General features: G+C 42.0%; 1 protein-coding gene across 1 annotated transcript in view; it reads left to right on the top strand.

Moving 5' to 3' along the window:
• Window positions 1-25,100, top strand: part of LOC102812179 (adenylate kinase isoenzyme 5-like) — a 442,715-nt gene that overhangs the window by 373,685 nt on the left and 43,930 nt on the right. Inside the window, exons 11-12 of the mRNA XM_006831024.1 lie at window positions 9,364-9,527; window positions 13,856-13,972. Of these exons, the coding sequence (XP_006831087.1) occupies window positions 9,364-9,527; window positions 13,856-13,972 (281 nt within the window). The remainder of the gene's footprint in view (window positions 1-9,363; window positions 9,528-13,855; window positions 13,973-25,100) is intronic.

The following is a 25,100-nucleotide window of genomic DNA, read 5'->3' as shown; positions in this document are numbered from 1 at the left end:
TTGGAGTCCTGGTGTGGCACTGTGTGTTAATGCACTGCACTGCAAAGTCAGTTTAAACCTCAAGGTCGGTGGTTCAAGCTCACCAGTCACTATGGGCCAGAACTGACTCAATAGCACTTAACAATAACAACATACTGAATTTTGCTTGTCATATTGTTTTAGAGATTCTTTTCAGTATACTTTATCTGTAGCTTGTTCTTTTCTATCGCTAAGTAATAATACATTGTTTGATTAAACCACTGTTTTGTTTTGTTTTTAACCTGTTCTGCTGATTAACATTTGAATTTCCAATTTGAGGTTATAATGAATAACGTTGGGCTCCTGATGTGGCACTGTAGAATCAACACTCGACTGCAAACCAAATGGTTGGCAGTTCAAAACCCACCAGCTGCTCCTTGGAAACCCTATACAGAGTCACTGTGAGTCAGAACCAACTAAACGGTATTTAACAACAACAATCAATAAAGCTGTTATGAACACGTTTTCATATATGTTTTTCTTTTTCTTGGGTAAATACCTAAAAAAGAAATTTCTGAGTCATGGGATATTGTTGTTGTTAAGTGTCATCAACTTAGTTCTGACTCCTGGTGATCTTGTATAGGGTTTCCTTGTGGTTCAAATCAACCTTGTGGTCTAGTGCATCATCCCACAGCACCACACCAGGACTCCCATTGTCTAACTAGCATAGGCTGTTGCCTGTTTAATTAAAAGAAACATCTGCTTTCCAAAGTGGTTGTACACTCTTGCCAGCCTTGTATGAGAGTTCCAGATGTTCTACATCCTCTCTAAAACTTGGTGGGGTCAGTCTAGTAGTTATATTGGGATCTAGTAAGTATATTGGGATCTCATTGAGGTTTTCCTTTGTATTTCTTTGATAATAATGTACCTTTTAGGGACCGGGGTAGCTCTCTAGGATAAGTGGTGGACGGCATTTGAGCCCACCAGCCATTCTGAGTGAAAGTTGACACCTTCTGCTCCGGCAAAGATTTGTAGCCTTGGAAACGCTTATATAGGATTTCTATGAGTCGGAACCAACTCAACAACATTTAACAATGACATACCTTTTAATAAAAGTTTATGCAGATGATACAACCTTGCTTGCTGAAAGTGAAGAGGACTTACAACATTTACTGATGAAGATAAAAGAGCATAGCCTTCGGTATGGATTGCATCTCAATATAAAGAAAACAAAAATCTTCACCACTGGACCAATAAACAACATTCTTATCAACCGAGAAAAGATTGAAGTTGTCAAGGACTTCATTCTTCTTGGATCAACTATCAACACTCATGGAAGCAGCAGTCAAGAAATCAAACGATGTATTGCATTAGGCAAATCTGTTGCACAAGACCTTTTTAAAGTGTTGAAGAGCAAAGATGTCAGCTTAAGGACTAAGGTGCACCTGACCCAAGCCATGGTATTTTCAATAACCTCATATGAATGTGAAAGCTGGCCAGTGAATAAGGAAGATTTTAGAAGAATTGATGCTTTTGACTTATGGTGTTGGAAGAGAATATTGAAAGTGCCATGGGCTGCCAAAGTAACCAATAGATCCATTTTGGAAGAAGTGCAGCCAGAGTGCTCTTTGGAGGCCAAGAGGCCAAACTTCGTCTCTCATACTTCAGACATAATGTCAGGAGGGACCAGTCACTGGGGAAGGATATCATGTTTGGTAGGGTGGAGGGTCAGAGAAAAAGAGAAAGCATTGATGGACTTAAGTGTGGCAACAGTATTGAGATTAGCCCAGGATTGGGCAGTATTTCGTTCTGCTGTGCATAAAGGTCGCTATGAGTCGCTACCAACTGGATGGCACCTAACAACAACAATACTTGTTAATATGCTTATTAGTCATTTATCATCTTTGGTGAAGTGTCTGTTCAAGTCTTGGTCTACTTTTTAAATATGATTATTTATGTTTAGTACTATTGACTTATAGAAGTTCTTAGGTTCTACATACTAATCTTTTGTGATATGTATCTACTACAAATATTTTCTTCCAGTATGTGGCTTGTCTTTATAATTTATTTACATCTTATGATAAGAAATTAATTCTGATGAATTACAATTTGCCCATTTTTTTCTTTATAACTGCTGGAAAATTCCTTTTGAGAGTTTTTGAAGTCTCTCATTTTAGCCATTTGAAAGGAAATGTTTTCTTGTGGTTGAGGCTTCTGAAGCTGTTTCCAGAGAAACTCACATGAATACCAGAAAAATTCTTCAGAAATTTTTAAAATATATGGAGAAAGTAACTTGTCCCATTGTTAATAGTAATGTGGGATGGTTTTTGGAGGGGTTTCTTTTGCTTAAGAAAAGTCTGTACTAAACAGCTTCCAAGAATTTCTATTCCTAGGAACATAAAGACAAGTATCATGGCGCACATACAGAAAAGTCCAGAGTAAGTGTTTATGAAAGCAAAAGACTGAAACCACCAAATACTTGTCAGAATTGACAGATAAAATGTGTTGTTTAAAGGAATACCACCAAGCAGTGAAAAAGCGTGAGTTTTGCTACATACATCCACATGGATGAATAACAAAAATATAATAATGTGAAAATGCAAATCAAAGAAGACTACATATGCTTTATTGTGTATAAAGTTCAAAAACAGCAGAAGAAAACAATAAACTGCCTGCTTGTTAGGTGCCATCGAGTCTCTTCCAATTTATAGCTACCTTATACAGGGTTTCTGAGGCTATAAATCTTTACAGGAACAGAAAGTTTCATCTTTCTCTTGCAGAACAGCTAGTGAGTTTGGGAACTTCCAACCTTGTGTTTAGCAGTCCAATGCTTATCCTACAGCATCACCAGTGCTCTATGTACTACCTATTGTTGTTAAGTGCCATCAAGTCAGTTCTGACTCATAGCAACCCTGCATAGGGCTTCAGAGGAGTGCCTGGTGGGTTTGAACCACTGACTTTTCAGTTAGCAGTCCAGTGCTTATCCTACAGTGCCATACCAGGACTCCTGCCTAGGGATACATGAAAAGGTGACACAATAATAAGAAAAGCAAAGTAAAATTCAACCCCAGATTTAGAATAGAAGTTTCCTTGCTGAAAACTGGGAGAAACATGCCATCAAGGAGAGGTCCAAAGAGATCTAGGATGATGACAATATTTTGTCTATGCCAGGTGAGAGGCAGAAGTGTAGAAAGATATTTAGTCTTCAAACTTAACCTGTAATTTGTTTGGGACACTCTTGTAAGCATTATATATTTTAAGATGTAATTAGAAAAAAGGAATGAGGGAGGGAGGATTGAAGGCAGGAGGGAAGAGAAATGAAGGGAAGGAAGTACTAAAGTTGTCCCTCAAGAGGAAAATTGCCAACTAGTCCAAGAAAGGAATTTGAATATGAAGTGAGGGAAACCAGAAAATTGCAGAGCAAGCCTTCAATCCTCGCTACAGTCCTAAAACTTCAAAGATCCATGGGTGGCCCAAACGGTTTGCAGTCAGCTGGTACCCAAAAATTTAGCAGTTTTAACCCACCTGGAGGTACTATGAAAGAAACAGGTCTGACAATCTGCCTCAGTAAATATCACAGCCAAGAAATTCTATAAAGCAGTTCTATTTTGTAACACATAGACTTTCCTGAGTCACGAATCAAAAACAAAACAAACAACATATTGTTGTTGTTGTTAAGTGCCATCGAGTCGGTTCCGACCCATAATGACCCTGTACAGGGTTTCCGAGGGTGTAAATCTTTACGGGAGTAGAAAGCCTCATCTTTCTCCCGCGGAGCGGCTGGTAGTTTCAAACCACTGACCTTAAGGTTCGCAACCCGATTCGTAACCACTACGCTACCGTTGTTACAAGCCGTTAAATTAGTTCCGATGCATAGCTACCCTGTTTAGGGTTTCCAAGAAGCAGCTGGTGAGTTTGAACCTCCAACCTTGTGGTTCAAACCGACCTTGAGGTCAAGTGCTTATCCTATGGCACCACACCAAGACTCCAACAACATACTATAACCTCACTGATGTTTTGAACATTGATGTTAAATAATCATCTTTAACAAAAACCCCTTGACTCATCAGGCACTGTGTACAATTGCTGTGCTTGGTGCTGTGAGGCATGCAGAAGAGTCCAGGACAGAATGTCTAGACAGGGCGATGGAGACCAAATGTACCAAGTTGGCAGAGTGCACCAACGTGCTGTCTCAACCACTCACAACAGAGCTGAGAGAAGAGGTTTAATTCCTACCCAAGGGAGTTGGGAAAGTTTCATGAAGGAGGAAGCATTTGAGTTAGGCCTAAGGGATGAGGAGGATTTTTATAATTAGTGACAAAAAGAAGGGAGGGTGGGTCTTCCAGGCTGAGGATCAGGAAGAGCCAAAGTACAGAAGCCTGGAAGAGCATGTGTTGTTAAAGTGACAGTGTAGTTAGACATGACAGAGTTGGAAAGGAGGAGAAGAACTAGTTTGAAAAAATGTTAAGTGCTGTTGAGTCAGTTCCAACTCATAGCAACCATGTATAGGGTTTCTGAGAAGTGGCTAGTGAGTTTAAACCACTGACTTTGCTGTTCAAACTGACCTTAAAGTCCAGTGCTTATCCTATGGGGCCAAACTAGGACTCCAGTAAAAAATAAAAAAAGTAGGAGAGATAAAATAGAACTTAACTCTGGAGGATTGAAATGCTACTCTACAGAGTTTGGATTTTATTCTCTGGGAAATGGGGAATTATTGAATGCTTTGAAACTGGAGAGCAGCAAGATTTTCCTGCTAGCAAGTCTGTGGGACTCTAAAGCCTCACCCACTCCCCTATGCAGAAGTGGAGTGATTGCTTATGCTAGGTAGAAATCAAGGACGTGAGCCTGTGTCCTGCAGTGGAGAAAAATGAACAACTGTCCTTGAAATCCAGATTGGAATCTTAGGCTTCAAATCCTAGGTTTGCCACTGTAATAGTTACTTCTCTGTGTCGACTTGACTAGGCTATGGTGCCCAGTTGTTTGGCCCAATACTACTCTAGTTGTTGCTATTAATATATTTACATGGACTAGCATTTAAATCAGTTGACCTTAAACTCAGCAAATTGCCTCCCATAAGGTATGGGTCTCATCCAATCAATTGAAGACCTTAAGAGCAAAAAGTGAGGTTTGCCGAGGTGGTAGAACTCTGGTTCAGATTGTAATTAAAAAGGACTGCTTAGAAGCACTATTCACAGTAGCAAGAAGGTGTAGACAGCCTAAGTGCCCATCAGTGGAAGAATGGATAAACAAACATTGGTTCATCCACACAATGGAATATTATGCTACCTTAAACAATAACAAGGAAGCTGAAAGCCATCACATAGCATGGGTGAACCTTGAGGACATTATGCTGGGTGAAATGAGTCTGTCACATCAGGACAAATATTGCATAAGACCGTTATTGTAAAAGTATAAGAAAAAATATCCACACGAAAAGGGGGAAAAAAAGGTTATTTGTTGGGGGCTGGGGAGTGAAGAGCCAACAGAGAAGGTATAGCACAGGGTAAAAAGGATAGACACACAATAATAGTTTGGGTGTTGGTGGAGGGCAATACACAAGAAGGGGAGGAGAATGGAAGAACAAGGCAGATAGGAGAACATTTAGGCAGGTTTGCATGAGCCAAATGGGACAGAAGTAAATAGTGATGTATGCTCAACCTTGGAACAACAAGGCTCTGGGATGCAGGGTTGAGGCATAGTCTGAATGGGTAAAAGAGGGGCAATAATGTTAAGATGCTTGACTGTCTTATGAATCTTGGTTTCCCTTGCCTACTATTGTAAAATAGACACTTGAGGGGGAGAGAAAGGAATAGCCAGAAATATCACCATAGAGACCTTCAGCCTATAACTGATTGGAATAACTAAAAGGGGGCTAGAACTTACCCAGTGAAAGAGGCTTCCTGTAGAACCTTTGTAGTGTGTAAGACCTTAGGTGGAATCCTGGTCCCCATTCAGAATTTTCTGAGGTGGGAAATTTCCACTTGAAAAGACAAGCAGACCAACCTGGAGCAGCTAGAGGAACAGAAAATACTTATTGAAAAAAAGACCAGCAGGAAAAATGAAAAACAAAAACTGCAATCTGATTGACTACCACAAGAACAAGCAAATTGTCCACAGGGGAGCCATCAAGGCAAGCAATCAAGTGCGTTCAAGGCAAAACCCCTTCCAAGACTGAAACTCAAAGTGAATATATGAGCAGGCATGTAATCTTGCTGGCAACCATGTTGGTCTACCGATGAGGGGAAGTGGGGAAAAACAGCAATGAAGATGTGGACTGAGTCTGGCCACATTACATAGATTCGGCCAGCCTGGAGTATGGTGAGATCTGGTTGGCCAGCAGTATGGTGAGACCTGGGGACCCCTGAGCCCATGGACAAGGACATAGCCACAGAGGGCTAGAGCAGAGAGTGAAGTGTCCAGCTGAAATGAAGTGAGGGAAGATGCACAAGAACACCCATACTTGCAGATAGTATCCATTCGACCTAGCTTCCTTCAATAGCTGGATGATCAGAACTCAACTAGAGGAAGAAAGAAAAGAAGAAAGAAGAAAAACATTTGTTGTTGTTGTTTTAATAAAGAAAACAAATGTAATTCACTGCAATTTGATGAACTTGACCTATACTTATGGATGTAGTAGCTTAAAATACCAACCAAGAAGAAAGGAATCTTCACAGCAAGGATCATTCCCACCCTCTCTGTACACAGGGTTGGTAGAGATGGGCAACTTAGACATTGGCTACCTAAAATGTGGGAGACTATAAAGGCATGAAGTGACTGGCTTACAAGTTTTCAAGAGGGAGTTTAGTTTTAGATGGTGTGGGGGAAGGTAGAATCTCTTCTCCACTGAGTGGTTTTCAAAAGTGCCATGGGCTGCCAATAGAACCAATAGATCCATTTTGGAAGAAGTGTAGCCAGAGTGTTCCTTGGAGGTCAAGATGTCCAAACTTCATCTTTCACACTTTGGACATATTGTCAGGAGGGACCAGTCATTGGAGAAGGATATCATGTTTGGTAAGGTGGAGGGTCAGAGAAAAAGAGGAAGACCCCTAATGAGATGAATTGGACAGTGGCAGCATCGATGGACTCAAGAGTGGCAACTGTGGTGAGGTTGGCCCAGGATCGGGCAGTGTTTCGTTCTGCTGTGCATAAGGTCATTATGGGTTGGTACCGACTTGATGGCACCTAACAACATCAGCAACAGATGAGGCTGGTGAAAGGATATGGGGATAAAACTCTTGTGGTTCAATAATGTATATACTGTTATCGTGACTGATTGCAATTGTTGCAACTGTAAAGGTAATTGTTTTGTAGCAAAAATCGGGGAGTGGTTGATCTTACAGTCCAGGAGTAGAGGGTTCTGGGACCATCAAGGGAGAAGAACAAGAGTGGAGTGTGGGACCCTATTCAGAGAAGCAGTGATGCCCTAGATGGAGGTAGTGATGATGATGTGGAGAGATAGAGCAACTGGGGACTCTAGACTCAAGGAGGGAGAGGGGTTGTGTGCTGGCAGCCGGGGGAGGGGGGGCAGGCTTGCAGGGTATGCCCTTTGGGTGTTTGAATGATTACATATTCCTGCGTGTTTTGGTGTACATTAAAAAAAAAAAAACAACCGAGGAATAGAAGCAAATACTGTAGAATAATGATGTCTGGAGGGGATTGTAATCATTGCAATGAAACGAAATACGATAGTATGAGTGTAAAAGCTGATGTTCTCCTGTGTAAACTATCACTCAATTCACAATAAAAATTTTAAAAATGAAAGGAAAAAGGACTTCTAGAATTTCCATCCTGTCATCTGATGTAGGGATTTTAGACTCACAAACCCATACAGTCATGTGAACCTATTCACATGACCATATGAATTCGTTATGTTTCTCTAGAGAACTTCAAAACAGCCATTTTCTAGCTTTGCATTTTCAAGCAATTGAGTTAACAAAAATAGCAGTACCTATCTCTTAAATTCATTTTAAATAAATATACATAAAATTCTTAAAACAGTGACTGGCACAGAAGCACTTAACAAAGATTAATTATTTTCAGATGTAAAATCAGTAGACTTAGCCACTAGTTGAACTTGAGAAACAAGGGAAAAAGAGTTGAAACTGTTCATCAAAGGAATGTGCCAAATGCTCAGACTTATTAATAGTAGCTAGAAAACAAAAGGAAAATTTTGAGGGAAGAACTGTTCTATAATTTTCAAAAGTGTAAAGGAAATAAAGAGGGACTGTTCATGCTGAAGGGGACCAGAAGTTATGACGACCAAAGGCCATGTATGATTCTGAACCTGCTTCATTGGCCTCAGACATAGTTGGGACAACTCAACTGAAATTTGAATGGCATCTGAGGAGAATGTGTTTGTTTCTGTGTAGAATATCATACTAAAGTATTCTGGGTTGGTGTAACATTAGATAAACAATTTATTCTCAAATGTTTCAAAAAGTTCTCTGTGCTGTACTTACAACTCTTCTGTATGTTTGTGACTGTTTCAGAATGAGATCATTTATTTTAAAAAGCAACAGCTAGCAGGCTCTATACAATAAGTTCTGGACTGCAAACCATAAAATCCGCAGTTCAAGGCAGCCAGCCGAACCAAGGGAGAAGGATGAGGCTTTCTGCTTCCTTGAAGATTTAAAGCCCAGGAAATCGTATGTTGTTGCTGTTGCTAAGTGCCATTCGTTGAGTCAGTTTCAACTCATACAGACCCTATACAGGGTTTCTGAACAGCATCTGGTGGGTTTGAACTGCGTAACTTGTAGTTCTCATTCTAGTGCTGATCCACAGTGCTACACCAGAAGTCCAGGAAACCTTATACAGGGTCACTATGAGTCGGAACCGTCTCAACAGTACTTAACAACAAAGCATTTGGTGGGTACTCTATGTATCTGGTGTTGCACTGTGAGTTAATGCACTGGACAGCAAAGTTGCTTTGAACCAAAAGGTCGGTGGTTCAAGCTCACCAGCTACTCTTCAGAAAGTCTATACAGGGTCAGCATGGGTTGGAACCGACTCGATGGCACTTAACAACAACAACTATGTATCCGGCACTATGGTCATGCTTTGCACATGAACTGAGTGGACTCAGTTCCCCAGGAAACTTCTGTGATTTGCATCCTTAGGAAAGTAGAATCACATGCCCCGTCTCTTGCCCTTATAGCAGATCCACCTCCATCTAGTAACTGCCTGCTGCTTTTCTGTAACACCATCTCTTCCCCATAGACAGTACGCTCTTTGACGCCAAGGACTATCTCATTCTCCCTTATATCCCTAGCTCTCAGCACAACTCCTTCTATACAGAAAGTGACTAATACATGGTCAGTAAGTGAAGCAATGAAGTGTGCTCACCACAGTGCTTACCACAGGCACCAGATTTGTGATGTACAGTTAACAATATGACTTCTTTTTAAGGTGGCCCTGGCTCTGGCAAAGGCACACAATGTGCAAAACTGGTGGGAAAATACGGATTTACACATCTCTCAACTGGTGAGCTTCTGCGTAATGAACTCACATCAGAATCTGAAAGAAGCAAATTGATCAGAGACATCATGGAACGGGGAGACCTGGTGCCCACGGTAAGCAGCACAACATGCCCTACACAGCTGCCTTCCCTGACTGGGGAGATATATTTGGAGTGTTGTAATTACTCTAAGCTGCTGGAACAAAGAAATCTAAAGAGACAATAGCTGTACTTTATTTGTCTTATTTAACAATCCAGAGCATGGCAGGAGGTCCATAGCAGATAGTACGTCTGCCCTACTTACTCGTTCAGGCCCAAGTTCTTCTGTTTTCTTCTCTGCCAGTCCCTTGAGAGTTATCCTCACCAAAATGGTGACTGCTGACTCACCACCACCACACCCATGTTCCAGCCTGAGGAAGGAAGAATAGGAAAATAAATGAACATCACACACTTTCTGGTTAAGGGAGTGACCCAAAAATAAAGCACACACCACTTTTGCTTGCATTCTACATTTGGCCACACCTGGATAAGCACTTGACCGCAGGTCAGTTTGCAAGGTTGATTGTTCAAACTTGGCAGCCTCTCCTCAGAAACCCTATGCAACTTTGCTATGAGTCGGAACAAACTCAATGGCACTTAACAACAACTGTAAGGCAAGCAGGAAAATACAGTCTCTCTTTGAACAGCCAAGGGACCTGTTAAAATTTGGGTTTGAGGGGTGTGCTATTACTAAGCAGAGAAGAAGAAATGGATAATGAACAACTGTCATTTCCAGAAAGGAGGGACTTAAGCTTCCCCAATGCTCTTTGATAAATTAATCCCCTCTAACAAGGAGTCCTGGGGAGCTCTGGTAACACAGTGGTTATGAATCAGGCTGCGAACCTTAAGGTCAGCAGTTTGAAACTACCAGCGGCTCCATGGAAGAAAGATGAGGCATTCTGCTCCTGTAAAGATTTACAGCTTCGGAAATCCTGTACAGAGTCGCTATGGGTTGGAACCGACTCGACAGCACTTAACAACAACAACAACAAGGAGTACTGGGTTGACGCTGTAGGATTAATACTGGACTGCTAACTTAAAGGTTGATAATTCAAACCCACCACTTGCCCCTCAGAAGCCCTATAGAGAGTCACTGCTATGAGTTGGAATGAACTTAATAAGAGGTTAACAACCACCAAGCACTAAGTTCCTCATTTTGATTATAAATAGCCTTCATACAATTCCAAATAACCTTGAGATAAGACCTTTTCTAGGACCACATTTTAGCATAGTGGGTTATGTATGTAGTAACCTCAAGGTCAGCAGCTCTAACTCACCAACAGCTCCATGGGAGAAGGATAAGGCTTTCTAGTCCTGTAAAGATTTACAGTCTTGGAAACCCTCTACAGGGTCGCTATGAGTCGGAACCTACTCGATGGCATGCAGCAGCAGGACCATATTTTTTCACAGAGGGAGGAAATATGAAAGGGCTCTGGAACCTGAAAGTGGAAGTTGGGAAAGTTCCAATAAGAAGGAGCATCAAAGACAAAAAATAGTCTATTTCACAGTTTTCCCCAGATTGGGCCCCAGCATTAGAGTTCAAAATCTGCAAAGCAGAGGTGAGTATGATATAGCAAAACCTAGAATTAGAACCCCCCAGGACCTAACAACAACATCTAAGGGAGCTCCCTGCTTCCTCCTTAACCAGATGCAGCCTGTTCCCCGCTGGAAAGCCAGACTGGTCCTCACAGAAGGATAACAAACCACTGCACTTGCCTCCTTAGCTTGTCTCCCTGCTTTTACTCTTTTCCCCTCTATTCTACTTTTTTCACAGCAGCCAGATTAATTCCCCTAAAACATCTAGCAAATTGTGTTATCTTCTTCCCTAGAACCTTCCAACGACTTCCCACCACACTTACAATGAAATCCAGAGGCCTTCCCACGGCCCACAGAGCCCCTGGCTGGTATAAACACTGACCACTGAAAATTCTGGCGATCTACTTTTAAAACCAGCCATTGAAAATCTGATGGAGCACAGTTTTACTTTGACACACATGGGTTCACCCTGATTTGGAATTGACTCAACAGCAACTGTTTGGGTTCTTTTTGTGTTGTTTTGTCCCCTGGCCTACAAGGCCCTGTTCATTCTAACCTCTCACTAGATCTTTATTTCCTACCACTCACCTTGCTCACTCCCACTCAGCCTCTGATTTCTTTGCTCCTCTCGTAAGCCAGCCAGGCTGCTCCTGCCTCAGGACCCTTGCACTTGCAGTCTCCTCACCTTGATGCGCTCTTTCAGAGAATCACATACTTTGCTCCTTTGCTGTTGTTGTTAAGTATCTTCGAGTTGATTCTGACTCATAGTTTTCGAAAACCGACTGGTGGGTTTGAACTGCCTACCTTGTGGTTATCAAGTCAGTGCTTATTCTACATTGCCACAGCAGCACTCCTTAGTTTGCTCCTTTCTTCATTCAGATTTCTGTTTTAATGTCACAATTTATCAAAGAGGCCTTCCCTAACAATCCTCTCTAAAATAGCCCTCCAACCAACCCTCTGTGCCTCTTTGCCCTGCTTTAATGTTTTGCGCATAGCTGCTCTCTCTAGCTGGCTTTTCACTATATACTTGTTTATCTGGTCTCTGGCTTCCTCATTGGGATATAATTTCATGAGGAGTTAATTTATGATTCTCTAGAGATAGATTCATAACCCCTTTGTCCCCCAAAGGTCACGAGATGCCAGGGAACAGAGGAAGCCACCCATTTTGGCAACTGATTGCATTTTTCCTACACACATTCTCAAGCTTTTGTGTCTCTCTGCTCTTTCATTTTCCACAAGCCCACGTTAAATCCAAAAAAATTTAACAGAGTAAACACAGTTGTTAGAATACTATTTCACATCTACTGAAGGTCATCACAAATCATTGGCTGTTAAATATTATGTTTACTAGAAAAAATATTAACAATGAGATATATTTTATACCATAATGTGTCTCGTTTTAAAACTACAATTTTGTCTAATTCATGGATAGCTACCATATGATATCATAGTTCATCAAATCTAAGATACCATCTATTTTAAAACACTCAAGTAGAAATAAACCAATAAGAAAAAAAACACCAACAATGAAACGATGTCCCAGCACTGATTATATGATACCTACAATTTCATAAGAGTCCTGGTGTGGTGTTGTGGGTAAATACACTGGATTGCAAGGTTGGTTTGAACTGCAAGGTCAGCGGTTCAAGTTCACCAGCTGATTTTCAGAAACCTATACAGGGTCGCTGTGAGTCATAACTGACTTGACAGTACTTAACACCACCAACAACAATTGTTGTGAAGTGCTGTCAAGTCGGTTCTGACCCAAAGCGACCCTGTATAGGGTTTACTAGGAGCATCCGGTGAGCTTGAACCGCTGACCTTGCAGTTCAAATGGCTTTGCAGTCTGGTGCATTAACCCACAGCGCCACACCATGGGGAAAAGAAAAGTGGAACTTACAATTGATGAAATATGATTTATTGTTGTCATTTATTAATCTTGCATGAACCTTTTTCCCTTCATAACAAGGGAATTAAAGAAGACCTATGGTGATTGAGACTTTGTGCTCCCATAAAGATTTACAACCTCAGAAACCCTATAAGGGTTGCTATGAGTCAGGACCAGCTCTACAATACATCACCACCTCCATGGTTATTCTGGGAGTCCTGATGTGGCTCTGTAGGATAAGCCCTGGATTGCTAACTGCCTGGTCAACAGTTCAAACCCACCAGCCACTCCTTGGAAACTCTATACAGAGTCACTATGAGTCAGAACTGACTTGACGGCGCTTTAACAGCAACAATAAATGGTGATTCTGGAGTCCTGGTGTGGTGCTATAGGTTATAAGCCCTGGACTGCCAACCAGATGGTTGATGATTCAAACCTTAAACAGGGTCATTATGAGCCTTAACTGACGTGATGACACTTAATATCAACAACGTGGTAATTCTGGTAGCTCTTCACAATACGTACTGGACTGCAAGCAACAAGGTTCGCAGTTTGAGTTCACCAAATACTCTGCAGGAGAAAAATGAGACTTTTTGCTCCTTCGAAGACATACAGCCTTAGAAACCCTATACACAGGGTCGCCATGAGTTGGAACCACCTCAACAGCACACGGTGATTCTGTAGTTTCTGGGTGGTATAAATGGTGAGTCCTTTTGGTTGCTAACCAAAAAGTTAGGGGTTCAAATCTACCTAGAGATACCTTGGAAGAAAGGCCTGGAGATTTACTTCCAACAACTCAGCCGCTGAAAACCTGTGTGGCAAAGCTGTGCTCTGACCCACATCAAGTTACCATTCCCCAGCAGCTGGCGTGTGTGTGTGTGTGTGTGTGTGTGTGTGTGTGTGTGTGTGTGGTGATTCTAGTGTGGTTCTGTGGAGAGCTCTCTTTCTGATCCTGACCACTCTCCTTCTTTTTGCTCCAGGGCATCGTTTTGGCACTTCTAAAGGAAGCTATGGCAGCCAAGGTCAGTCACACCAAGGGCTTCCTGATTGACGGCTACCCTCGAGAAGTCAAGCAAGGGGAAGAGTTTGGACGCAGGGTGAGCTGTTGTTCTGGGGATCAACCAGGAAAAAAATAGGGGACCATAGAGGTTAGGGAATAAATTCAACATTTACCCCCTTTCCAATTATATTAATCGAAGTTACCAGTTACAAATGGCAACAAAACAAAGAGCTGAGATAGAATTTATTGGATCCAATAATGAAAAATTTCAGGGATGGTTCAGACTTCGATCCATCTGACTTTCTCCATCTCTTAGATTTTCTTTCCATTTGTTGGCTTCATTTTCTTCCTGTTCCAGGCTTGTGAGTGGCCTCACAGAAAGAGAATTACATATCCTAAGGGTCCAGAAAAAGACCAAAGGTTGTGTTTTATTGATCTGATAAGGCCCCTAATCCATCACTGGACTAGTTACAATGGCCACAGGGAAACAGGGATGGAGTGTGCTAGTTGGTCCAGCCTTACGAATCAGGCTGCTAATCTCACGGTCAGCAGTTGGAAACTACCAGCTGTTCCATGGGAAAAAGATGAAGCTTTCTACTCCCGTAAAGATTTACAGCCTTGGAAAGACTGTGCAGGGTCACTATGAGTCGGAACCAACTCCACGGCACATAACAACAACAACAACAAATTTTAATAGAGGAGCCCTGGTGTGGCGCTCTGGGTTAATGCGCTGGACTGCAAAGTTGGTTTGAACCTCAAGGTCGGTAGTTCAAACTCAACAGCTGTTCCTTGGAAACCCTATACAGGGTCACTATGGGTTGGAACTGACTCAACAGCACAAAACAACAACACTATTAAAAGAAGTACCACAAGTGGGTGGCTTTAACAACCCAAAATCCATTCTCCCACAGTTTAGGAGGCTGGAAGTCCAAATTCAGGGCACCAGCTCCAGTGAAAGGCTTTGTCTCTGTGTTGGCTCTGGGGAAGGGTCTAGCCATCAGCCTTCTCCTGTGTCTAGGAGGTTCCAAACACAGAGACCCTGGCTGGGGCCAAAAGACAAGATCTGCTTGGCCTCTTTTTTCTTTGTGGTGGTAAATCCCTCTCTTTTTTTGCTTATTTAATCTCTTACATTTTAAAAGAGATTGACTCAAGATACAACCTAATCTTGTATTAACATAAATGCCAGTGATCCTGCCTCATTAACATATAGGTTAGGAGTTACAACACATGGGATAATTACATCAGAAGACAAAATGGAGGATAATTACATAATACTGAGTGAGTCTTATGGCCTAACCACTCCTGACACACATTTTGGGGGAACACAGTTCAATACCTACCAAGCCTGTGGGAAGAAGGGACAAAGAGGAGTGGATACCATACTTGAACTACACAGACAGAAAGTGGAGGGAAATTACCTAAAGGGGAAAAAATATGAATGCTCTTACAAGAAGACTAGGAAATGAATGTTGGACAGGCAAAAATCAACAAATATGTACCACCCCATCCTCCTCTTTCCCCCAACCTCCCTGGCCCCCACCCACCCTCTCCTAATGCAAAGAGATCCCAGAGGGCTCAAGGCCACTCAGGGGAACAGTAAGAAATCATAACCATTGTGTTGTTATTATGTTGTTGTTAAGTACCGTTGAGTCCATTCTAACCCATAGCAACCCTGTATAGGGTTCCGAGAAGCAGCTGGTGAGCTTGAACCGCCAACCTTGCAATTCAACCGGCTTTGCAGTCTGGCGCATTAACCCACAGCGCCACACCAGGACTCCAGTAAGCAGTGTAGCTATCGTTTATTAAACCTACTCTGGTTTACAAATTTTACATTTGTTATCTCTAATCTTACAAAAGCCAAGAAAGATGGTAACAATTGTCTCCATTTGTTAAACCAAGGTTCCAGAACATAAAAAGGATTAATATTTGTATCTTATCTCTTTAGACTAGTTTTCGAAACACTTATATACATATCTTATTTGATTTTTTTAAATACCTTTTGAGGTAGATTGTTGTTGTTGTTAGGTACTATTGAGTCGTTTCCAACTAATCGGACAGAATAGAATTAACCGAGAAGGTTTCCAAAACTGTAATCTTTATGGAAGAGTCCTGGTCTGACAATGTGAAATAAGGACTGAACTGCTAACTGCAAGGTTAGTGGTTCAAATCCACCAGCCTCAGAAACCCCATATAGGGTCTCTATGAGTAAGTAGCCAACTGGATGTTGCTGTTACACTTAAGAACAACAGCAACAATATCTATGGGAGCAGATTGCCAGATCTTTTCTCCAACTGAGTGGCTGGTGAGTTCAAACTGCCAACCTTTCAATGAACAGCCAAGCACTTCCTTATGTTAAAGGTGACATAAGCCCAGAGAGGTTAAAGACTTTCCCACAGTCACACAGCTGGTATGTAACAAAGGTAAGATTTCTCTCCAGATCTGTCTGGTTCAATAGTCCATTCTCTTTCTGTCCTTCTTTGCCTGTTAGTAGAACTGAAAATATCCCCATCTCCCTCTAACTCTAACACTGCCACACTGATTAAGGTGAATAATACTTATGTTTAGCCTGACCTTCTGAGCTGCTGCTTTTTCCCTAGGTAGCAGCATCTGGAGGCATTGGTGGCTCAGTGGTAGACTCCTCACTTTCTGTGTGGGAGAGCCAGGTTCCAATCCCTGCACAGCCACCACCAGACTAGACTGTCAGTGGAGGCCTCTGTGTTGCTATGATGCTGAGCAGGTTTCAGCAGGGCTTCCAAAGTAAGACAAATGAGGAAGCAAAGCCTGGTGGTCTACTTCCAAAAATCAGCCAGTGAAAACCGTATGTGTATCACTACAGTGCAGTCTGCACCCAATCATGAGGGTGGAAGCAGGACTGTCTTTCCTTTATGTATGAGGTCTCCATGAGTTGGGGTCCACTAGGTGGCAGCCAACAACAATAAGATGGTATCTAAATGGTTGCTGTTGGTAAGTGCCATGGAGACGGTTCTGACTCATAGTGAGCCTGAACAGGGTTTCCGAGGCTATAAATTTTGACAGGAGCAGAAAGCCTCATCTTTCTCCCTTGGAACGGCTGGTAGTTTCAAACTGCTGACCTTGAGGTTGGCAGCCAACTTATAACCACTATGCTACCAAGGCTCCTTATCTAAATAGTAAAAGGATACAATTGCTCCCATTTCCCTGCATTTCTATTTGCAATCAGAGTTGAAGGAAAACGTCCCCATTCATGTTTAAGCAAATAGTCCAGTTGACAAAGATAGGCGCTGGTCCTAACCTGGCTGTCCATGGGCCTTTGTGGCTCTGCTTAGCACCTTCATCAACAAGGAGGTGGGGACAGAGAGAAGGAACCAAATGGATTTGTGTGCCACTGTGGTGGGTTCCAGGAAATTCTCTCCATTCCTACTTAAGAGATGACTTGGTAGGGAGCATGCACTCAGCAGAATTCTAATGATCTTCTTCCCAGAAAGCCAACCACTTTAAGGGCTGCAGATCCCAATATAAATCAACTATTTTTTTTTTTTACAAAATGGAACCGTCTGATTGTTTTGCATTTTTGTTTTTTCCAGTCTCTTAGCCAGTCAGGCTGTAGATAAGGGCCCTTACAGTACACTCTGAATAAGGAAAGAAGAGTGGCATTTCTCTTACACCACCTCAGAATTAATACACATGCTAGCTCAAAGGGGCACACAGACAAGGAAGGTGTGGTCCAGGCTCATGAGGAGCTTCTTGCCTTTTGGGGACTGGCAGTTAAGTAAACAAGTCACTAAGATTCTATGAGAGAGGTGTTCCAACTGCTGCAACAACTTATGGAGGAGGCAGGGTGGCCAGGTTTCAGATGGCCAGTACATTACATGGTGATTTCAATTACCTTGCCTGTGAACTTAAGATAAGAAGAGCCCTGGGAACACTGAAGAGAGTCAAGGACAGGTGTGACTTTCAAAACAGGAGCCCTGGTGTAGTAGTGGGTTATGTGTTGGGCTGTGAACCACAGGGTCAGCAGTTTGACTCCACCAAATGCTCCGCAGGAGAAAAACAAGGCTTTCTGTTCCCATAAAAATGTATAGCCTTTGAAAGCCTTGTTGTTAAGTGCTGTCGAGTCGATTCCGACCCATAGCGACCCTGTACAGGGTTTCCGAGGCTGTAAATCTTTATGGGAGCAAAAAGTCTCATGTTTTTCCAACAAAACAGCCAGTAGTTTCCAACTGCTGACCTTAAAGTTCGCAGCCCAATTCATAACCACCATGCTACCAGTGAGTTGGAATTACTTCCAAGTGCTTGTTTAAGTCTTTGTTCAATAAAGGAATTATTAATTCTTACAAGGTCATATGCTATACTTGCTTGGAAATGCTGGTGAAATTTTTTTCAATAATTCTTTTTTTAAATTGCCCTCAGAGATAATAGAATTTTCTTTTGATATGATTAATTATCAAGAATCATTTATATACAAGAGTAGATAAGATATATAGTAAGATGGAAATCTCCGCCCGCCCCCCCCTCCCCCGCAGGTGGGAATGTTGTTGTTGTTGTTAGGTGCCATCAAGTCGGTATTGACTCATAGTGACCCTAGGCACAGCAGAACGAAACACTTCCTGATCCTAGGCCAACCTCACTATTGTTGCCACGCTTGAGTCCATCGATGCTGCCACTTGGCCAATCCATCTCGTTGGAGGGTCTTCCTCTTTTTCTCTGACCCCTCACCCTACCAAACATGATATCCTTCTCCATGACCCCTCACCCTACCAAACATGATATCAAATGACGAACCATATATAAGTGTGTTTTATAAGCTATCAAAGGCTCTAAAACATTATCTCATTTTTTAATCACAACTTATACAAACCAATAAAACCCCTGCTCCTTTGCACCTTACTCGTTTTCTTATAACTAGTTAGAGTGAGTTAAGGGCTTTATGTGACCAATTGGCTATCCCTTGGCCTTTGGGTAAGTAAGAATTCAAATCATCCGTATAACCTTCCGCAACAAAAAGCAAAACATCGTCTCCCATTGTGACTTCCACTCAGACAGTTTTTAGAATGTGGCAGAGAAGAAGCTGAAGTAGAATTAGGAAGAGAAAAAGAGTCATCCGTATGAAGACTAAACCATTTCAGCCAATGCTAAAATTCAAAATGCCGTTTCAAAAATACTCAGGTGCTCCATTCTGTTAGGGAACCAACAGCTCTCAAGTGAGATCATTGATATCTGTCTACTAAGATAGTCTTTTATATTCTACTGAAGGGGCTTGCTGCAATAAACAATGACACTGATTTGTTCCTGGATATGTAATTTCAAAAGATTGTAAGATTGATTTAGGCAGGTATGCTAGGGATATATCCAACCCTCCAAAATAAGCTCCTATTTTAACCCTGACCAGAAGTACAACGATGCTACAAACAGAATGAACTACCATAGACTTATTGTATGCCCTGCAGGGACCCCATTTTCAGTCTCTTCCAATTTAGAGGCAACAAATTCATTTCAAATTTGGCAAAGATACATTAAGACATCTGATTTCCTCCAACGGCTCAGCAAAACCAGCTGTTTGAGAGCATGGTGATTTTTTATTGTATGTGCATAGGGTCTGCAATTGTGAATGGGTTTAACCAGCCCACAGAGAGCTCACCATCTTTTCTGTGCCACAGTAATTGATGGGCCTAATGCTTGGGACTGCCTGTCTGTCAAGTCAACTTTTTTGCATACCTATAGCTGAGTTCTTAGAGAAGTAAGGCCCTTTGGTGATTTCCTTGGCTACTACTACTATAGCATTACTAAAGACCAAGTGCAAACTAATGTTAATAGGGTAAATCTATGCTTGGTTTCTCTGTTACCTTGCTATCTTCCATTCCAAGGCTAATTTTTTCCCCATTGAATTTACAAGCTGTCTTTAACAGAATTTTTTACCTAGCATGGTATATTGTGAAGGGAAAAAGTATCAACATAGAGTGTGTGTGAGAGAGAGATAAGAAGTGAGTACTTGAGTGATGAGTGAGTAAGTAAGCAGAGAGATAAAGGAAGCGTTGGAGTTTCTGCCTGCCCCTAGCTGAGAGCCTCTGGTTCTTAGTGCCTTTGATGTTATAAAAACTTGTATTCAGAGCCTGGCTAGTAGGCAGAGGAGCCTTGATGGTACTATAGGATAAGCACTGGACTGGTAACTGCAAAGTCAGCAGTTCAAACCCACCAGCTACTCCTCAAGTGAAAGATGAGGCTTTCTGCTTCCATAAAGATGGAAACCCTATACAGAGTCTCTCTGAGTCCGAATCAACTGGTTGGCAGTGGGATTGGTTTGGTGGTTAGTTGTTGTTGTTATGTGCCGTGGAGTCGGTTCCAACTCATAGCGATCCTGCACAGGGCTTCCGAGGCTGTAAATCTTTACGGGAGCAGAACGCCTCATCTTTCTCCCGTGGAACCGCTGGTAGTTTCGAACTGCTGACCTTGAGGTTCACAGCCCGATTCGTAACCACTACGCTACCAGAGCTCCTTTTGGTGGTTAGTAGGTAGGTCATTTAACTTTGTATATGTCAAGTTCTTCTTTCAATACCTGTTGCCAAGGCTACATGCAATCCTTAAGAAGTACATTGCACATTATTTATAAACCTGCATGTGATGGTCAATAAATTTTTTAAAATGTTTGCCATATTTTTTTCTGATTATAGAAATAATTATATAGATATGAAATAATAGACAAAAGCTTAAGACAAAGACTAACTCCCAAAGATAACACCTATTAGTATTTCTACTTATAATCTTCCAGTGTTTGTCTTACCCACTTTTATATAGTTAAAATTCATACAGAATATAATAATTGTTGCTAAGTGCTGTGGAGTCAGTTCTGAGTCCTAGCAACCCTGTATAGCGTTTCCAAGGAATGGACAGTGTGTTTGAACTTCCAACCTTGTAGTTAGCAGTCCAGTGTTTATCCTACAGTGCCATACCAGGACTCCAGTTATAATAGCTCCAATATAATATTATATATATAATATTATAACTCCAGTTATAATAACTCCAATATAATAGCTATTGTTTCTTTTGAGCAGCCAGGAACTGACTAGTAGATGTTCTACACATATCATTTTATTAATCTTCCCAGTCCCATTCAATCAGTATTATTCCCATTTTATGTGATGGTATAGGACCATAAGGTAGATTTGAACCACAAGGCCAGCAGTTCAAACTCACCAGTCACTCCTCGAAAACCCTATATGAAGCCGCTATGAGCCAGAACCAACTCAAAGGCACTAACACCACCAACAATTATCTCAAGCAGGGGTGTGTGTTTGAAATTGAGACAGTATTCCTATTTAATCCAGTGTTTAACTCAACAACAACCAACTTAAACACATATTGTTGTCATTGAGTGTCATCGGGTCAGTTCCAACCCATAGCGACCCTGTATAGAATTTCTGAGGAGAAGCTGGTAGATTTAAACTTATATTAACAGAAGTCAACTACATGAACTTGCTTTTGGCTCTTCCCTCCCTGGAGAGTTCTAGCTGAAATTCTGCCTGTAGCCAGAATATGCAGCTAGTTTTTCTGGTTGTGTAAGTGTGCCTTACTCTCTCTCTGTAGGGATTCTCTTAGCATTTTGGAACATTGTTCATCTCCAGAGTTCATGATTCTGCCTATAAATGTATTCTAATCTTCAGAATGAATTTAACTAAAGAAAGGAACAAGTTTGACCAAAGAAATTTTTAGTTAGTTTAGTCTAGTAGTCTGGAATGGTGGAGAGCCTTGGGGACCACCTTGAGATGGGATTTCTGCTCTCCTTTTCTGACTTCTGGGTCTTTGAAGATTGTAAAGCTGTGTAGTAGCTGGGTGGGGGCAGAAGTTATGGGGCCACTGGGACAGTAGGATTATTAGGGCTGTGTGTTCAGAAATGCTGAGATGACCCAGATACCCCTCCTCTACTGGGATTTTTCAAGATGACATGTTTCCTAGGTAATGCAATTGGAAAGTAGGCATGCTGCGTTATTTGCCAGGGGCCTCTAGTTCCCAGCGCAGGAAGATGCTAAAGAATATGCTGATACATGTAGTTTAGATCGAAAGTCTGGGTGGGACTTCTTATACTGTTGAATCCAAATATGACCAATAGGGGATTTTACAGCTCAAGATGATAACTTGTTGCAAGACCTACATTAAATAGTATTAGATCACATTTATAAGGTGCTTAAAATGTGCCAGACGCTATGCGTACTCCCTGATCGTAATCCTCACAATAGTCCTGTGAGGTAAAAACTATTATTATCCCCACTTTAAAATAAAGGAAATGAAGCACAGAGAACAAGGTGATTATTATTCTCAACAAGAAAATAATTCTTGAATGGTGTGGCCTGCCTCCAGCAAACATGGACTTAATCAGAAGAAAGTCACAGGGGAAGTTAGAGGAGGACAGGAAAAACTCCTCCCCTTCTACCTACTGGAATTACCAAGACAAAATCATTGTCACAAGTCAACTGACACCAAGTCCTTATCCTAAGGGACTGTTCTTATGTCTACATGAGACTACAGGGGTAAAGACTGATTCCATTTCAATCCTAAAAGGTAGCAAGAGTCAATTTTCTGAAAAATAAGATAGGCAAACATGGCTTCTAGTGCTGTTCACTTCCTTTCTTGTTACGTCATCCTACTCTCCTAACTAGCTTTGACTCACCAGTACCTTGTCTGGGCCCCATTTTAAAGGTCTTTACTCTTTCCATAGTGGTTACAAATCAGGCTGCTAACCTTAAGGTCAGCAGTTGGAAACTACCAGCTGTTCCATGGGAGAAAGATGAGGCTTTCTGCTCCTATAAAAATTATAGCCTCAGAAACCCTGTCCAGGGTCGCTATGAGTCGGAACCAACTCCACAGTACTTAACAACGACAACTCTCTCCACTAGGGTGAAGTCATCAGAATTCAGAGTTGCGAGGCATATAGCTCTGACACGAGCCAGTCCTTAGTCATCTTGAACAAGTGAACTTCTCTGAGCTTTCGTTTCTCATCCTGAAAGTGGTGGAACAGTGACTTAAGTGTTAAGCTGCTAACCCAGATGTCAGCAATTCAAATTCATCAGCCACTCCCTGGGAGAAAGATATCGCAGTCTGCTTTTGTAAAGATTTACAGCCTTGAAAACCCCAAGGAGCAGTTCTACTTTTTTCGATAGGGTTGCTGGATGGCAGTGGGTCAACGTGGGTACAAAATATCCTCCAAGAGGGAAAGCTGAAAACAGTTAGTTAAAGACTGGATGTAAAGTTCTTAGCATAGTGCAGCTAGCTGTCGAAATGTAGTTTGTGATTATCTTAACAGGAGTCCTGGTGGGGCACTGTAGGATAAGCACTGGACATCTAATCTCAAAGTCAGCAGTTCAAACTCACCAGCTACTCCTCAGAAACCCTATACAGAGTCACTATGAGTCGGAACCAACACGATGACATTTAACAAGATATCCAAGGGCACTGAGGTTCTAATTGCCATCAAGTTGATTCCTACCCGTTGTGACTGTAATATGGTTTCTGAGGCTGTGTTGTGCCTCAGTTTACCCAGATGACCACTCAAGACTCTCAGGATCAATAAGGAAGCCTTTATTAGCTGGCCAGCGACTACAGCCTCCCTAAAAGCAGGGAAGACTGCAACCCCTACCCAGTTTTTCAAAGAGTATTTATACATAGGCAGTCTGCCATTATCTTGTACAAACCAAGGGTAGGGTATGAGTTGTTAGGATGTGGGCTAGGGGTACATCTGCTAGGACAGTTATTTCTCAAGATTTACTTTGGCTGGCTGTTCTCAAGGTTAGCCTTGGCTGGCTGGCTGGCTGCAGCGTACTGTTAGTCAGGCGGGCCCACTCAGATTCAAGGAGTTTGCATAAACATTTTTACAAAAGACAAGTTTAGCCAGAGTTAAAGGGAGAAGGGGGTTTATGCATTCGGGGAGTTGTTGATGCTAAAAATTTCCCACTTCAGCCTGATCCTTTCCTAAAAATTAGTTACTATAGGGCAATTAAGGAGCTCTGGTAGCGTAGTGGTTACGAATCGGGCTGCAAACTTCAAGGTCAGCAGTTTGAAACTACCAGCTGTTCCGCGGGAGAAAGATGAGGCTTTCTGCTCCCATAAAGATTTACAGCCTCAGAAACCCTGTACAGGGTCACTACGAGTCAGAACCGACTCCACGGCACATAACAACATAGGGCAATTGGGCCTTACAACTGTAAATCTTTATGGGAGCCTCATCTTTCTCCTTTGGAGCAGCTGGTGGTTTGAACTGCCAAACTTGCAGCCCAGTGCCTGACCCAAAACACCACCAGGGCTCATTTATTGTTGTTGTTAAGTGCCACTGAGCCAGTTCCAACTCATAGCAACCCTGTACAGGGTTCTCAAGGAGTGGCTGGTGAGTTTGAACCTCCAACCTTGTGGTTTAAACTGACCTTTCAGTCCAGTGCATTATCCTGCAGTGTCACACACAAAGGCCTTGGAGAATCCAGTGATACTTATGGCAGAATTCCAGGGATGGCAGCAGGGTTATATTTGGAGCAGGAAGTGTCCCCCAAGTCTCTTATTCATCCATCAAGGACAGAGTTCTGTGTTCTTCATGGCATTTGATGTTAGAGGTATACCAGTAATAAACCAGCAGAGTTGGGAACCAGAGTTGGGAACCAGTGAGCTACTCCAAGGGGCTTTCTAGAGGTAGTATACTAAATTGTCTTGGGGTGGGGGGGGCGGAAAGTTTAAATTCAAACATTTCCAAAATATTTAGGTATTTAAAAATACCAATGGTGCAACTCATTTCCAAACTGAATGACTGTGTGATAGCTATTTATCTAACTAGTGCATGCTGATTCCAGGAAAGAGAGGTTAGGGCATACCCCATAATCTTGGTGCAAGGAAATGAATGGCTTGGTAGAGCACCTTTTTTGTAGAGTTGCTTGGGGATCTTGTTCAGTAGGTCTGGGGTCAGGCCTGAGACTGCATTTCTAACAGGGTCCTAAGTGATGCCAATGCTGCTGGCCATGGAACTACACTTTGAAATTCAAGGTGGTGGGCAGAGCTCAGCTCTGAAGTCTTGTACTTACTTTACCCTAGAATATCACTTACTGTCAGTTCTTGCTCGACAGCACACTAGCTCTGTTTGTACCTAAATGAGCCCTGAATTATCATTCCTATCTCCAAAAGTGATGTAAAAATGACCTCACAATTGGAAAACTGTTCTTGTCTTCTCACGCAGCCCTAACCAGAAATTGCTCAAGGAAGTAGAAAATGCTGTA

The sequence above is a fragment of the Chrysochloris asiatica genome, unplaced genomic scaffold (genome assembly GCF_000296735.1).
Source record: "Chrysochloris asiatica unplaced genomic scaffold, ChrAsi1.0 scaffold00002, whole genome shotgun sequence".
Classification (NCBI taxonomy): domain Eukaryota; kingdom Metazoa; phylum Chordata; class Mammalia; order Afrosoricida; family Chrysochloridae; genus Chrysochloris; species Chrysochloris asiatica.
Note: the sequence above shows the minus strand (reverse complement) of the source record. Positions and strands in the feature narration are given on the sequence as shown.